Source organism: Equus quagga, chromosome 2 (assembly GCF_021613505.1).
Source record: "Equus quagga isolate Etosha38 chromosome 2, UCLA_HA_Equagga_1.0, whole genome shotgun sequence".
Classification (NCBI taxonomy): domain Eukaryota; kingdom Metazoa; phylum Chordata; class Mammalia; order Perissodactyla; family Equidae; genus Equus; species Equus quagga.
The window spans coordinates 79128667-79145608 of NC_060268.1; the positions used below are offsets into that span (position 1 = coordinate 79128667).

Below are 16942 nucleotides of genomic sequence, written 5' to 3' on the forward strand. Positions count from 1 at the left end.
GTCTGCTAAGTTTTTTAACATAATGATATCTTTTACTATAAACTTTGTTTTAATTTTTACACAAATTAATAATGTAGCTGTGTCCTCAGAATTTTATTTACTTATTTCTTGTAGTTAAAATTAGAATCTTCTGGAACAGGACTGTCCGATAGAAGTATAATGCAATCCACAAATCTGAGCCACATATGTAATCTTAAATTTTCTGGTAGCCACATTTTAAAAGTAAAAGAGGGGCTGGCCCCATAGCAAAGTAGTGAAGTCTGGCATGCTCTACTTCAGCAGCCTGGGTTGGCGGGTTCGAATCTCAGGCACGGACCTACACGACTTGTCAAGCCATGCTGTGGCGGCAACCCACATACAAAATAGAGGAAGACTGGCACAAATGTTAGCTCAGTGCTAATCTTCCTCAAGCAAAAAAAGAAGATTGGGAACAGATGTTAGCTCAGAGCCAATCTTCCTAACCAAAAAAAAAAGTAAAAGAAAGATGAAATTAACTTTTATAACTTTTTTAACCCAATATATCAAAAAGATCACTTCAACATGTAACATAATAATTATTTTTAATTAAATACAAAAATAATTAACGTAATTAATGAGCTACTTTATGTCCTTTTTTCACATTATGACCCTGATCCAGTGTGTTTTGCATTTGCAGCACATCTCATTTCAGGTTAATTGCCTTTCCAGTCCTCAGCAGCCTCAAGGGCTTGTGGCTCCCGTGCTGGACAGTATGGCTCTAGGCTGTGAGCTCTTCATATCCCCAGGGTCTCAGTACCTAACGCATGGTAGATGGCCATTCAATGTTTCTTGAAAAAAGGAAGTTTTTTTCCATTCAAACATTTTATGTAATAACATGTAAATATATTTTTCTTTGTAGTACAATAAATTTAAATGCCGCATCCTGAATGAGAAGGTTAACACGCCAACTACCACAGTTTACAGGTAAAGTGTGTGTGCATAAATTTTAAACCCTGCTCAGTGGTAAACCTGAAGGCATTGGCAGTGGAAGCAGTTTGTCTCTGGCTGTGGGGGTCGATGTGTAAATTTGCATAGTTGATATACTGCTTCAGTTAGGGACTCCAAAATGTTATCACCAAAGGGAATTATTTTTTTCTTGTTTGTATTCATCAGGATGGTACAAAAACCCAAATTTTGTTTTCTGATGTTAGCTGTAGCAGCATCTTTCTCCAAGTGGGTGAGACTGTGTTCGCCCAGAGCCTTACATTTTTGAGGGGTTGTTAGGGAAAGGAATTTTGTTGATCCTCCCACATTCTTATGAAGGTGGCGGTGGGAGCTGTTGTGGGCCATCTCCTCACACAGTGATTTTCTGCCTTGTGCTGTAGTGCCCAGAGTCCAAAGTGTGTTTTCGCTATTATGTGAAAAGTCACATATCGACCTTTATGCGTTAGCAGATTATTCACGATGAAACAAAAAGTTGGAAGCAAAGGCAAAGTCAAGTGGTAAGAAGAGGGAAGGGAAATTAGTACAGTGACTTAGTTCTGTTAGTTTAGCGTTAGGCTCCTGACCCCTTTTTTATTCATCCGTTTCTAAGCTGCGTTACAGGTAATTGCTGTTCCCCATTTCTGTGTCTTCCGGCTACCTGGCTGCTGCTGTGACCTTCATGGTCCCATCTTAGAAGATCTGGTGTCTGTATAGTCTATACTATCACACATATCCATTGGGACACTTGTTTTCCACAGTCAAGTACTTATGGTTTTCTGGTTTAGTTGAACTATAAGTAAAATCATACCCCTTCTGTGAGCTATGCACAGGGCATTTCTTAAATTATGATATGAACTCATTGCCATTTGACATTGAAGTGGGATACCATGTTTATCTTATTTTTGCCACTATCTCATGACCTGATAAGGTTTTCTTATTTATTACCTATAATTCAAATAAATGTTAGGATAGCCATTTTAAAGTATAAAAATAAATGAAGAAATAGAAAGGGTATGTTAAGTTTTGAAATTCTGGCTTCTGCTACTTGACCTTTTTTGTTTTTGTTTTTTTAACTTTACTTAGATCAACATCAACACTTCTTATTGTATCAATTTGAATGGCTGTATTTAATTTTTGGAAAATAAATGACTTTTTTTCTGTGGGATTATTTAAAGATTAGAGTATTGAGGCCTTTCATGCTAATTAGACATTCCTTCCATTGCTCTGAACGTTGATTTACTCCATTGTGGACAGAGAACAATATATTAAAGCTTCATTCTACTTTGGTGAATCAGCCAGTCCCTTTATGTGTTCATTGTAATTTTTAACTTTTTAACCAGTGAACTTTAAAAATATTTAAAATTGGTTGGAATAGTTAAAAGGAATAACTTACTTTTGTTTACTAAATTTTCCTTATATTAGTTCATGTTAAGTAACCTTCCCTCTGACCTGTGTTATGAGTATTTTGACTCTGTTAGTGTTCCTGTACTTGAAGAAAAGGCTGTGCTCATTAAGATTTGGGAGTCCTTGTTCATGACAGATTTGGAGGTCCTTGTTCATCATAGGTTTGGGGGATCCTTGTTCATTATAGGTTTGGGGGTCCTTGTTCATTATAGGCGCAAGAGAGTCCCTGGCTACAGCCCCATGTGTTTTAATAGCGGTGTCATCTCTGATCTGAACTTTTGCCTGAGATTTGCATTGTAAGTCAACGTGCTGTTTTAATCAACCAAGAGACATTTAGGCATTTTGTTGTGAAACCAGAGAGCCTAAAAACAAACAAAAAATCCTTGAAACTTATTTATTTATTTTTTTAATAGACTTTATTTTCTAGAGTAGTTTTAGGTTCACAGTGAAATTTGGAGGAAGGTACAGGTTTCCATATATCCCACATGTGTACAGCTTCCCCTACTATCAACGTCCCCCACCAAAGTAGCACGTTAGTTACAGTCCCTGAACCCACATTGGCCCATCATAATCACCCAGAGCCCAGGGTTTATATTATAGTTCACTCTTGGTGCTGTACATTCTATGGGTTTGGTGAAGTTTATTTTTCAATGGAAGGTGTCAAATTAATGCCTTTTGTATAAACTTCATGTAATTTTGGTTTTGAAAATTAATGTAGAGCAGGGAAATGACTTTTTGATTTTATGACAGTAGGAAGTTTGTAAGAACCTTGGGATGTGGCAATGAAAAGTGGTGTCTCTGTATGCAGTTTCTTTCACAAGATTCTGTAGCTTTTGAATTAGAGGAAAAGAGAGAAGACTGGGATCTGAGACTAGATGAATTGCCTCTCCTTCACCCTAAATTAAAAATTAATTTAAATTGCCCCCAAATTAAAAATTGCCCTCAAACTTACAAATAAGTGAAATTCTTTACCTAAAACATATGAGAACATGGTTTATAATGAATAACCCAAAAAGCTGTAACTCTGTGAGCATATTTTAAATATTCCATTATAGGTGTGGTCCACTAATTGACCTTTGTAAAGGCCCCCATGTAAGACACACTGGAAAAATTAAAGCCATAAAAATTTTCAAGGTAAGAATTGATTTTTTTTAATATAGCAAACTTAAGGTAAACTAGATAAGAAGGTATTTCAGTCCTATATTTTATAATCTGAACATCATGCTATTTTAAAACATTTTATTCTTATTTGATTTTTACATGGACTTCTAAAAATAATATGATGTTTTAGAATTTTGGTAATTAGAACATTATATGTAGCTTTTAATTGTTTATGATTTAACCTTACTGTGTTATAATACATTTCTTTTTTGTATGATATTTTAAGATATTGTTCTGCATACTTTTGTTTTCTTGAATTGCCCTAATGTGAACAAGAACATTTATCTGGATGTGAGAATAATGTACTGTAGGAAAAGGGAAAAGACAAAAGGGGATATGGTGGTATAATGGAGAAAACATTGCTCTGGGAATGAAGAGGCTGGGGACTGACTTTGCAGTCCTGGCCTCTCTGGGCCTTATTTTCTCGCAGGTGGTGAGATGAGGGTTGATGACAGCACTGTTCTTAACCACTGGCCGTGGATCAGCAAGGCCTGTCTTCGCTTCCTGCCTCTCCTTCCTCTGCTGCTCCCCTCCTCGGTGATCACAATTGCTGTTTAACCTTCCCTCACTTCCACTCTTTCTTTCTCACTTTCTATTCCTAGAATCTACCACAGGCTCAACATAATTTATGATTAATGATATAATTTGGGCTGGGAAGTTTTAGTTGGAATTAAAGATTTTTTCAAGTGCTACAAAAAATCATCTTTAAGTAAGCTATGTTGTTAGAGTGGAAATTTGTATACGTGCTTAAGAGCAGTTTTGTTTGTAACCAGATATTTTTTATATGTTGACCAAAATGTTGTTTGATGTTTAGAATTCCTCAACATATTGGGAGGGCAATCCTGAAATGGAAACATTACAGAGGATCTATGGGATATCCTTTCCTGATAACAAGATGATGAAAAACTGGGAAAAGTTCCAAGAGGAAGCCAAGAACCGAGATCACAGGAAAATTGGGAAGGTATGCTGCACACCCTAAGCACTACTGGAGTGGGAACATTCTTTTGTTGGCTTACGATTACATCTCATAAAACCATATTGTTTTAATAATAATATTTCTTCTTCTTCTCCTATCTTCTATTTTGCTGACACTCATAGTTTGCTGTTGAGTGCTTTCATGCTAATACCCTGGATGTCTTCTAACCTTGTTCCTTCCTGTATCTTTTATTAGATTTTAAAAATTACACCCTTCTCTTATTTTCATTTTTTTTTTGAGGAAGATTAGCCCTGAGCTAACTGCTGCCAATCCTCCTCTTTTTGCTGAGGATGCCTGGCCCTGAGCTAACATCCATGCCCATCTTCCTCTACTTTATATGTGGGACGACACCACAGCATGCCATGCCAAGCAGTGCCATGTCTGCACCCGGGATCTGAACCAGTGAACCCCGAGCCGCCAAAGTAGAACATGGGCACTTAACCTGTGCCACCAGGCTGGCCCATTCTCTTATTTTTATCATGATATAAAAATACCTTTTAAGAAATTATGTATACTTGGTAATAGACTTTTCATTTGGGAAGTAGAACAGAAAGAAAGAATGAGATGTGAATGCAGGTACACCTAGTTTTAATCTCAATCCTGCCACTTATTAGCTGTCTTGTATGATGGGCCAGTATTCACTTACGGAACTGCATGTCCTCTTCTCTTGCTGGGCAGCCTTGCAGGACTCATGCAAGGACAGACGCTAGGTGATGGCATGGGCAGGCTCTCAGAATGTGATAGCCGTGATGATGGTCACCATCACTTAATGCCCACCTCCGGCAGTGAACTTTTCTGATCTTTTTTGTCATGTTGATCCATACTCCATGGTGCCAAGTAAGAAATTAGCCGTAAGTAGAAGTTGAAGTAAAAGCTAAGCAATCGTAATATGAATTATAATTTTACATGTGCTTTTACATATATTTAGATATAGGTATTGAGAGACTTTGGAATGTCAGTTATTAGAAGATGGAAATGATAACTGAGTATATGTTTTACTCCTAGCATATCCTAGCATGTGTACAGTAAATATTCAGCAATAGCAGTGAAATTTGAAATGCAATTATTGTTTTAATCTAGGAACAAGAGCTTTTCTTTTTCCATGATCTGAGTCCTGGAAGCTGTTTTTTCCTTCCCAGAGGAGCCTTCATTTATAATACACTTATGGATTTCATACGAGTAAGTTAATTTAAAAAATATTTTATTCTTATTCAACTCCATTTTACATTTTACTATTTTCTCTCACAGTAAAATGGCCAAGCATTTTTTTTTTTTTTTTGAGGAAGATTAGCCCTGAGCTAACTGCTGCCAATCCTCCTCTTTTTGCTGAGGATGCCTGACCCTGAGCTAACATCCATGCCCATCTTCCTCTACTTTATATGTGGGATGCCTACCACAGCATGGCGTGCCAAGCAGTGCCATGTCCGCACCGGGATCTGAACCAGCTAACCCTGGGGCACTGAATGGGAATGTGTGCACTTAAATGCTGTGCCACCGGGCCGGCCCCAAGTATTTTCATTCATTTTATTTTAGTAATATTAAGAATTTTGAACCTAGAAGAGAAATAGTGGATTTTGCCTTCTAATAAAAACATTGAGATAATTTGTATTTTCCCTAAATAAATTCATTCTTGGGTTTCATTAAATGCACCTATTGTCCGTATAAGTTTCTAGAGAAGCCATACAAAGATACATACAATACAAAGACAAGCATTAGACCAAGTGCAGAACTCTCTGTGAAAGAGAAGAAAGCAGGAAGTGTCATATTTGGCACAGAACGCTAAGCTATGAAGCACCACTTCTCCACATGTGGTCAGTGGACACTGGTGCTCCTCCGTCGTCATAGGTGCCTCCCAGGTGATGTGGCAGCTCCAGAGCAAAGAGTGAAAAAACAGTTCTGTAAAATACCTACGTGTAATGCCAGTCCATGGATTAGAAAGTCTTCGTTAGGACCTTATAGATACTGTTCAGAGGTATCCATGTGGGCTAGGAGGATTACATTTCCTTTCTTGTGCTTTTTTTGTGGTCTTTCCTATAATTAATAATTTTCATTTACTGAAAATTTTCATTTACTCAGTTTTCTATGTGCCTGTCACTAATTCATCCTCACCTTTCTATGAAAATCTGAAACTCCTTGCAGCATGTTCTGATGGTTCAGATAATCTCTGAGTCAATTTTTTTTTTTCAAATTTAGTTCTCTCACTCCAGAATTAACTTGCTGCTAAGATTCTTGCCAACTGATGTCTTAGGACTTCTTTTCCTCCTCATCCTGGCTACTCCCTCATGTCTTTCCTATGCTGATTCCCCTCTTTCTTGATCCTGTGTCTTCCTCTTCCTTGCTTATCCCTCTCACTTGGGGGAGCAGTTTCTTCAGTAACTTCCTGAAAAGGGTACATGGAATGTACTGGTCATTCTCTGTCTGCTTCACCTGACTCATTTTCCTTCCTTCTCTTCTTGTGCTGTGCCGCTGGAGGCTGACCACTTTGGACTCTGTGACCTGGGTTGCATACCTTCCATAGGGATTGGCCAGTGCTTAGCCATGGTAGAAGACCAGAGGGTGGGGAGGTGCGACTTGAAGAATCATTGAAGATTACTGGAGACTTCGGCAGGTGGTAATGACCATCACAGCTGCTGTTTTGGATGTACTGTTTTTGCTGGAAAATTAACACAGCCTTTGACATCTTGAACTCTAGGTTGGGGGTGTAGTGTGTGAATAGACAGAAAGTCTCTGTGGTTGTATGATTGTATGGGTTGCAAATTTTACAACCATTGAAATACACAACCCCAGTGGTCTCTCATACTAAGGTAAGGGCACTGATAGGAAGGAGTGGGTCCCTGAGGTTTGGAAAGGAAATATTTAGCAGATACAGATGAGGTGGAGAACTTTGAACTCCCAGATACCCTTGTCTGAAGAAACTGGCCTTTCCATGAAAAAAAAAATAAAACAACCAAACAAATTTTTAGGAACTTTACCTGTTTTTTCTCTTGGTTATCTGTTACATGGTCTTGCCTCTTCCCATACCTAGAAGTTTTTTATTATATGCTAGATATTATATATAAAAATAACTGCAGAGGTTCTAGATAATATTATTTCCCACCAGAGCATTTACCCTCTGCCAGAATTGAAGGCTGATCGCTCAATCCAGTCAGAGACTGAGCTGAATTAGGGCTGGGCTTCCATTTTGATAAATCACGTTCTACCTCTGATTCATCCCTCTTTCTAGGGCATGGCCCTCTGAGTTTCCAGTCGACAGTCTGGTGGGTCATCATCTCTTCAGCCCCAAAAGACCGAAGGAGAGTCCATTCTGCCCTTCAGATGTGTTCTACTACTGAGAAAAACTATTCCAAGTGTCCTGTGATTATCACGTGGGCTCACAATCTACTAATGTGTCATCTCAGTCAGGTGTAGGGGCAGGTGAGCCTCCTCAGGTGCAGTCCCTTAGGTACAGATCATCAAGTACAGTTCCTCTCCGTTATAAGACCTGTGAACTGAAGAGACAAGTTATCCGTGAGCCACCCCACTATTCCCTCCCCATGTTATAAAATGATGATAGAGGAATAGGATGCAGTAGGTACTCCCATTCCAAAAGGGTTGGGGGAGAGTAGCAGGCACTAGTAGTCACTGATCTATAGAAATCTTGATAACGTACCAGTTCTCCCTGCTACAGGGGCAAAAAATGCACATTGATTAGGACTCAGTTTTGTTCTTTCTGGGCTCTGGTTCTGAGTCATCCTTCTTTTTCCCTAAGAAATGGCCCATGTGAACCTCTGAGTAGCTTTCTCAGTGTTCTTAACCTGATTCCTTCTGTAGAAGGTTGGGGGTCCAAAGGCCTCATTTCATTTTGTGATATCTCTGTCTCTTTCAATCTAAGCTACTACAATTCCTTTAAAAACTTTGGGGTATTTTACATACGTTTATAATCAACACCTAGATAAAAGCCATGCTTGCATCTCTTTCTGAGACCGAGCCTTCTCTACCTAGGGCTGCCTGTGAGGCTGCTGTGAGATAATACTTAAAAATATAAAAGCCTTAATGTTTCACTGAGAGAACCTGCAAAGCACACTCGTACGGGCTACAAAGCTGCAAAGTTTAAGTCTACAAAGCACACCTGAGGCCTGCTGGGCACTCAGGTCACGCTGAGTCTCAACCCCGAGGCCACGCTCGACTCACTGTCACCTGGATTTTATCTTTGTCCTGATGCTATTCTTATCTTGTGAGCCTTCTACTGGGAGAATCTGATGATAAGAAGTTGTATTTTTGTGCCCAACTAGGTCCTGGCACTTTTATATTTCCTCTAAATTTGGCTCAAAAGTGTTATAGTACTCTCTTTGGTTTATGACTCTCTTCTTAGATTTTAGCATAGACAGCTAGAAGTCAGTTGTCCTTGTTGATGCAAAATAACTAATAACCGTTCTATAGATGAGAGAAATAAGGTGAGTTTTGCCTTAGCCAGAGTGAGGGTTATAACCCAGGAAGGCCTTGGAAAACATTCCAGAGAAGTATGGTTTTCAGTACAGTCTTACATCTTTTTAGAACAAAAAACATACATTAAACATACTCAGGATACATTTTCAAAGTTTCAAAGATGTATTTAGTTGCAAATTAGCAGGTCAGCATGACCCTAATGTCAGGAAAGGGACTCATACTAGCGTTACCAATAGGGCATTACCAATAGTGCGTAGGAAGGGAAGTATTGCTTGAGGAAGATTGTCACTGAGCTAACACCTGTGCCAGTCTTCTTCTATTTTTTGTATGTGGGATGCTGCCACAGCATGGCTTGATGAGCAGTGTGTAGGGTCCGCACCTGGGATCTGAACCTGCGAACCCTGGGCCACCGAAGTGGAGTGTGTGAACTTAGCCACTACACCACCAGGCCAGCCCCATGCATTCTTATCTTAAGAGAGTGTATTCTTTACTTTAATGGTTAAAGCAGATGTACAACATATATTTGATAGGCCATAAGTCAGGCTTCTTTAGTTCAAGCCAAATCAGTTTTGAACCCAAATAGTTACCCCATATACCTCAATATGTGAAAATCTCTTGTCATCCTTTTCTACTGTCTGCCTAGATATCTTCCCAGCTAAATCCATGAGTTCTTTGGCTACTCTTTCTGTTTTCCATGTTTCTTCTGGTGACGGTGTTACCAAATGTCTGTCACCACATAACAAGGGTTCTCTTTTCTTCAACTTCCAATAACATTTTCCTTACTGTCCTTCAAGACCTTGCCGATACTCTCTTTGAGGCTCTTCTGGCTTCTGCCCACCACCTGGCCCCAAAGCCAAAGTTACATGTTTTCGGTTATCATTATAGCAGCACCCGCGTCCAGTGCAAATTCTGTCCTGGTTGTCTATTGCAGCATAACAAAGTGTCCGAAGATTTAGTAGCTTAAAACTGACATTTTTTCATTATTATCTTTCATGGTTCTGTAGGGGAGGAAGAATATTCCTCTACCCTCTAAGTTCTTTTGGCTGGTCTAAGAATTAAATTGACATGAGACAGAATAACAGGAGAAAATCAAAGAAATAAAATTAAAGCTGCAGTGAGGTACAATTATACACCCAAAAGAATGTCCCCCAACCTTGCTACAAGATAGACTGAAAATACCAGAGGTTGGAGAGAATGCAGAGCAATTGTAACTTTTGTTGCTGGTGAGAATGCAAAATGGTATAGTTACCTTGTAAAGTGGTTTGGCAATTTCTTAAAGTTAAACATATACTTTCCTTGAGACCCATCAATACCACTTATACTTGTTTACCCAAGAGAAGTAAAGACATGTGTCCATACAGAGACTTGTATTTGAATGTTCATAGGAGCTTTATTTATAATAGTACAAAACTAGAAGCAACCCAAATGCTCATCAGCTTGTGAAGGGATAAACATCATGTGGTATGTCCATGCAATGGAGTACTACTCAGCAATAAAAAGGAATGAAGTATCGATACATACACAAGAAGGATGAATCTCAAAAGCCTTACGCTGAGCCAAAGAAGTCAGTCAGAAACTCTATATGGTATGATTCTGTTATATGAAATTTTAGACATGGCAAAACTACAGTGATAGAAAGATGATCAGGTGTCCTGGGGGTGGGGAGAGGGGATTGCCTACCAAAGGTCAGGAGGGAACCTTCTGGCATGATAGGAGTATTCTATGTCTTGATTCTGGTGGAGGTTACATGACTGCATACCTCTGTCAAAAGTCATTCAATTGTGCACTTAAAATCAGTGAATTTTATCGCATACAGATTATACCTCAATAAAACTATTTTTTTTGGTGGTAAAATATACATAATATAAAATTTACCGTTTTAACCATATAGTTTAGTTGCGTTAAGTACATTCATCACCACCATCATCTCCAGAACTCCTTTCATCTTGCAGAACTGAAACTCTCCAGAACCTTTTCATCATCCCAAATGAATCTCTGTACCCACTGAAGAGTAATTCCCCATTCCTGCCTCCCCCAGCCTCTAGTAACTGCCATTCTGTGTTCTGTCTCTGTGAATTTGACTATTCTAGACATCTCATATAAGTGGAATCACACAGTATTTGACCTTTGTAATAAAGCTAATGTTTTAAAAGCCAACTTTGATATTAACTTAGGCAAAACAGGTTTCTTGTGTTAGGGTTTGCATGATAGATCTTTTGCCATCCTTTTATTTCCTGGATGTCTCTTTCTATATTGAAAGAGTGTTTCTGGAAAAAAGAGAATATTGTTGGGCCTTATTTCTGTTGTTCAGTCCGACCACCTGTGTCTTTTTTCCTGTACCCCCTCCCTGTGCCTCACAGTCCTTCTCCGAGAGATGATCCAGTCAGTTCTGTTAATCACCACCCAGTAGAGGGTGTACAAGTGGGGCAGATTCTCAGTCACACCAGGTCACTTCAGGGGCCATTGGCCATCCAGTATCAGCAGCCTTTGGCTTGGCATCAGGTCCTGGTCCAGTCAGTTGTGGCCAGAGTGGTGGGGATACATGGTACTGAGCACAGTGGCCTCTGCAGAAGCAGTCTGCTATATAGGGCTATTTTTCTCAGAAATAGAACTGCCGCCTTTCTGTGGAAGGTCATGCAGGAGGGCGTGTTGTTCCCACTGAGAGAGAAATTTCAAAGTTTGTGAGTTTTTGACTGTGGACTGAGATGACCTCCACTTAGATTTAAGTTATGGTGAGTGAGCTTTTGGATGTAGATTGGTTGCTGACTGTATGAAAAACTAATAGCGAATAAGTGTAGAGTCTTTTTGTTACTCTCCTTGAAATTCTTTTCTCCTGTTTTCTGGAATATGTCTGTCAACGGGTTCTTTCTTTGTCTTTCGTTCCTCCTTTAAAATTGTTTTGGTTCTAAAATTTCATATGGTGAAATTCACACTTTTTACAAATGTGCAGAATTGTGTTATCACCACAACACTTAAGATACAGAACAATTTCATTACCCCAGAAAATTTCCTCATGCTACCCGCCTTTAGAGTCAAACGCTCTTCTTCTTGATCCTAGGTAACCACTGATTTGTTTTCCATTCCTAAAATTTTGGCATATAAATAGAATCATAACTGTATGTAACATTTGAGACTAGTTTCTTCTCCTCAGCATAACACCCTTGAGATCCACCTAAGTGGAGTGTATCAATGATTGGCTGCTTTCATTGCTGAGCAGTGTTCCATTGTATGGACATTACACAGATTGTTTATCCATTCCCCAGCTGAGGGATATTTGAGTTGTTTCCAGTTCTAGGAAATTAAGAATAAAGCTGCTATAAACATTTATGTACAGGTTTTTATATGAATATAGGTTTTCATTTTACTTGGGTAAATATGTAGGAGGGTGATTTCAGGGTCATGTGGTACATTTATGTTTATCTTTATAAGCAATTGCCAAACTGTTTTCCAAAGGGACTCTTGTCTTGCATTTCCACTGGCAATGTATGAAGGTTCCTTTTGTAGAACTCTTCTCGGTCACACCTTTTGAGTTTGCTGGTTTCGTGGAGTCTGCCTGATCCATTGATGCACATCTGGAAGTATGGAGTGGAGAGGGCAATTGCTTCTGTTGTTTTTATACTAATAACTCATGGAGAATTTTTGCTTCCTGTTCCCACAACCTTGGATTCAGTGGATTTCCAAATCAAACTTGTCTTTGCAGACATGTGAGATATCAAAACATTTACCTGCTGTGCAGAGAGAGTCCTGACAGGTGCATTCAAAAGGTTTAACTGAAGACAGTCTAGTGAAGGAAATATTTATGGAGGTGTGGGTCCAGCTGAGGTAACAACAAGAGATGGTAGAGCAGGGATTACCAACAGCAGGGATTACCAACAGCAGGACCCCTTTACCCCCACCCCTAGGCCTGAAGAGGTGAGGAGAAGAATAGTGTTACTGAAACCTAGAGAGAGCTTGAAGCCATGGAAGAGAGGCCACTCAACAGAAGCTGTAACTGGAGAGCACAGTCAGAGACAGAATAAACCCAAGGCAAGGAAGGAGTGGGGAAAGGGGGAATAAATACCCTGACATCTCTCTTCTCTCACCCTCGAATCCTTTTAGAACCTCGCATTGGTCAAACCCGACCAGAAGTCAGAAGGCAAGTAAGCCTGGTGATGGAGTCCATGGAAATCAGCCTTTGGGGACACAAAGCAGGCCATAGAAGGGAGGAAAATGGATCACTATGGTGTGGGACAGTGGGTAGCAAATGGAGAATAACCAGCACGACCCATCCCTTTCGCTACTCAGCATCCATTTTTGTCCTTTGCTTGGATGAAGACATTTGTTTCCTCACACAAAGTCCCATAAGCCAATGTATCATCATGTGGTGACATCAGTTCAGTTTCACCTAAAATCTAAATTGTGATATTAGCCACCATCAGTGCTCTTCATGTGAATATGCAGAGAAAAGAAATATTTAAATGTAATGGTTCCAGCCTCAGCCTCTGGAGATGGAAACAAGGCCTAAGTTGATAAAGCAGAGTTTCCTTCTTCCGCCACCCACTTCGTCTTCCCCTTGTCCACCCAGCACCTCAGATGGACAGAATGTTTTGCTTGGTGGGTGTATTAGCCTCACCTTTGTTAGGGGGCCTAACAAAGCACCATAACGTATTGCCTTGCAGTTCTGGAGGCCAGACATGTGAAAGTAAGGTGTTGGCAGAGCTGTGCTCCCTCTGAAACCTGTGGGGGATCCTTCCTTGCCCCTTCCTAGCTGGTGGTGGTTTGGCAGTATCGTTGGTGTTCCTTGGCTTGTTGTTGCATCACTCCAGTCCTTGTCTTCACATCGTGTTCTCCCTGTGTCTTCACATTGTCCTCCCTCTACATGTGTTTGTCTCATCCAAATTTCCCCTTTTTATAAGGACACCAGTCATATTGGATTAAGGCCCACCATAACGACTTCATTTTTACTCGATTATCTGGAAAGACCCTATTTCCAAATAAGACCATATTCTGAGGTCCTAGGGGTTAGGACTTCAACATATCTTTTTGGGGGGACACAATGCAACCCATAATGGTGGATGACCCAAATCTTCTTCCCAAGTATCCAAATTCTTAGTGATCCTGTCTTTATTGGTTTGCTAGGGTTCCCCAATCATTGTTGGATATGGAAATACTTAAGGCTCCTCACTGATTCCAATAGTCCTCCTTACTCTGCTGTTTAACAGCAACACAATCTCCCCTAGTAACTGGGCTCCATAATCCTGGCCAGAAGAATAAGTGATTCTCTGCCTGTTAGTTCAATGAACAAGGGACAGTCTCAGCTCCCAACAGGAGTGTTCCGGGATTTTTGGTGAAAACATTCTTTCCTTGGGCACCAAGGCACATTACTGAGAGACTCCAAAGCTTTAGGGATAAAGAAAAGATCCTAAAAATTTCCAGAGAGAAAAAGCTATAGACATAAGAACAGAAGACACGAACAATGCCTTAAAAATGTGAAGCCTAGAAATTTATATATAGCTAAAATAGTCTCGCTTCTGGGGTTCTGCCGTTTAGTTTTCGTTTTCTCAGGTCTGCTGAGGCAATTGTGCATCTGCTTTCCAGATTCTCAGGTATATAGCTTTCGTTTTCTTTCCTTTTCTCTTTGACCTTGTAGATTTATGCTTTTATAAAAACTCTGTTATTTTAGTGTGGTTTTGGAAAGCAGCTGTTAAACTGGAATTGCTTTAGTTTTTATAGTGAAAAATTACTTAAAAGCATTTCTCTGATATTTAGGTGCTATTTAGGTGTTTCCAGGCAACCACATCACCAGGCGCAGGAGAGTCAGTACCTTCAATAGCCTGAAACTGTACCTTCAGGGATGAAATATGATTTTTAATCTTCAGAATAAGCTTTTGGGATTTCTTCAGGAGACCAGACTGAGCTGTGAACTGTTCCATCACCATGACTTTACTCTTCCAAGAACTTGATTTTCTTTACTCTTTAGAGAAAGAAATTGACAACATGGCATCAGGCCTACTTTTTCCCCAACATTTTCTTTTGAAAAGTTCAAACCTACAGATAAGTTAAACTGCAGTACAGTCAACATCCGTATATCTTTCATCTAGATTTATCAGTTAACATTTTGCCAGTTTGGTTTATCTCTCTCTTTCACGTGTGTGTGTAAAAGAGACCGAACAGTATATATTTATTATATATGTATATTATGATATATAGAGATAGGACAGTATACATATTATATATGTGTACATATTTTATATATAAATGTAGTAGTAGTTTTTTGCTAAACCACGCAAGATAAGTTGTAGACATTATGACACTTTCCCTCACAGGGCATAGTTTAAAATCATTTCCAAACACCTCAACAAAACATAAATTCCTAACATGATGGTATCCAGAGTGGATTAAGAATCCATTGATCATTGTCTCCTGAGCTAAGCATTGAAAGTAGCCTCAGTAAAAAGAAACAAACTCACAAAAACCCCTTTAATCTCTGGGACCTTGTTTAATCTGGATATATGGAGCCATCTGACTTAGCCACTAAATAATTACTGCCGTTTGTACTGATCTATAATTTTGTTAAAATTTTCCAACTTAATGAAAACAGAGGATAGGTAAAGCAGCTTGGTGGATGGCTGAGACTCAGGCTATCCACAATTAGACTGAAAAGGTGGTCTGCCAAAGAGGAACGAATAATATCCCTGTCAGTGATACAAACTTGTTGTTGTTAGTAATTTAAAAATATTCTATTTTATATGTTTTTAATTGTCATTTTTTTTTACGTAGCTAAAATATGGTGGTCTAGATTTGTGCCAGATGTCCATTAAGTGATTAACAAATGTTGAAACTCTAAGGAACACCCAACAAAGATCACCAGATTGATATCTTGAAGGAAAAAAAACAAGAACAATGTTTAAATAAAATAGGAACTTTGCTTGAAATCAAAACTCTTGTTTCCCACCCCCAGTGACTGAATTAGGGAAGCTGTTTACAAGTAAGGAGGGAGAGAAGCCAGTAATGACTTGATATCAACCACTAGGTGTTATAAGTTAAAATTCCCAACTTTATTTCTATTTAAAACTAAATCGATCAAAACTGTAAGTTAACATGCAACATGGCATTCAAGCTTATTGAGCTGTAAAATTATTCTACCTTTTTGAGTAATAGAGAAAACCTGCTGTTTATCTAGAATCTAGAAGGATTTTGGAGTTTATAGTTACAGGAAGTTTAATATATGGTATTTCAATCACTAATTTTCAAAGAATTAAAACATTATATACTATATGCTATTGTATACTATAAAATAAATGTACCTAATGTGAAAATTATACTGAGCATACATTAATCTTTCTTTCATGATCCAGAAAGCACATTAACCACAAATTAATATGGCATAATCTCGAGTTAAAAAATATTTGTTGACAGTGTTACTTTGCATGGAATTGTGATCTGTCATAGCAGATTTTAACTTTAAATGCATTTATCCTAAAGGAGGAATATCACCAACGTAACTTCACAGAAGTGCTCTCTCCCAATATGTACAACAGTAAACTCTGGGAAGCCTCGGGCCACTGGCAGCATTACAGTGAGAACATGTTTACCTTTGATATTGAAAAGGACACTTTTGCCCTTAAACCCATGAATTGTCCAGGGCACTGGTGAGTATTCAGAGTGAAGCAGATCTTTGCAGAAGAGCTCATAGCACACTTCATTAAAATTAGCTTTTAATGTTATTTTACTTTTTGGAGTTAAGTAATTCCTTTATCTGAAGATTGGTGGCTATTATCATCTTTACCAAGCTATTTCATTCTGGAAGTGAGTTCACTTTTTAAAATATGTTTGCTTTTTGGCAGGTGTGGAATTTTAGCTGGAAACCATTTAGTATTTTGTTCTTCTCAGAGGATAATGTTATGTATCAACTTTATAAATTATTATAATGTTTGTCTTCCTAACAGTAATATACTTCAAATATACATGTTTACAGAACATTTAGTTCTTATATGCTGTTTGGGTCTATTATGAGTGAAATCATAATCAATGGGTTACTGGATTTAATTGATT

General features: G+C 38.8%; 1 protein-coding gene across 1 annotated transcript in view; it reads left to right on the forward strand.

Moving 5' to 3' along the window:
• The window catches only part of TARS3 (threonyl-tRNA synthetase 3), a 63631-nt gene that overhangs the window by 18513 nt on the left and 28176 nt on the right, over positions 1-16942 (forward strand). The window contains exons 7-11 of the mRNA XM_046654782.1: positions 878-942; positions 3402-3480; positions 4322-4468; positions 5564-5662; positions 16373-16539. Of these exons, the coding sequence (XP_046510738.1) occupies positions 878-942; positions 3402-3480; positions 4322-4468; positions 5564-5662; positions 16373-16539 (557 nt within the window). The remainder of the gene's footprint in view (positions 1-877; positions 943-3401; positions 3481-4321; positions 4469-5563; positions 5663-16372; positions 16540-16942) is intronic.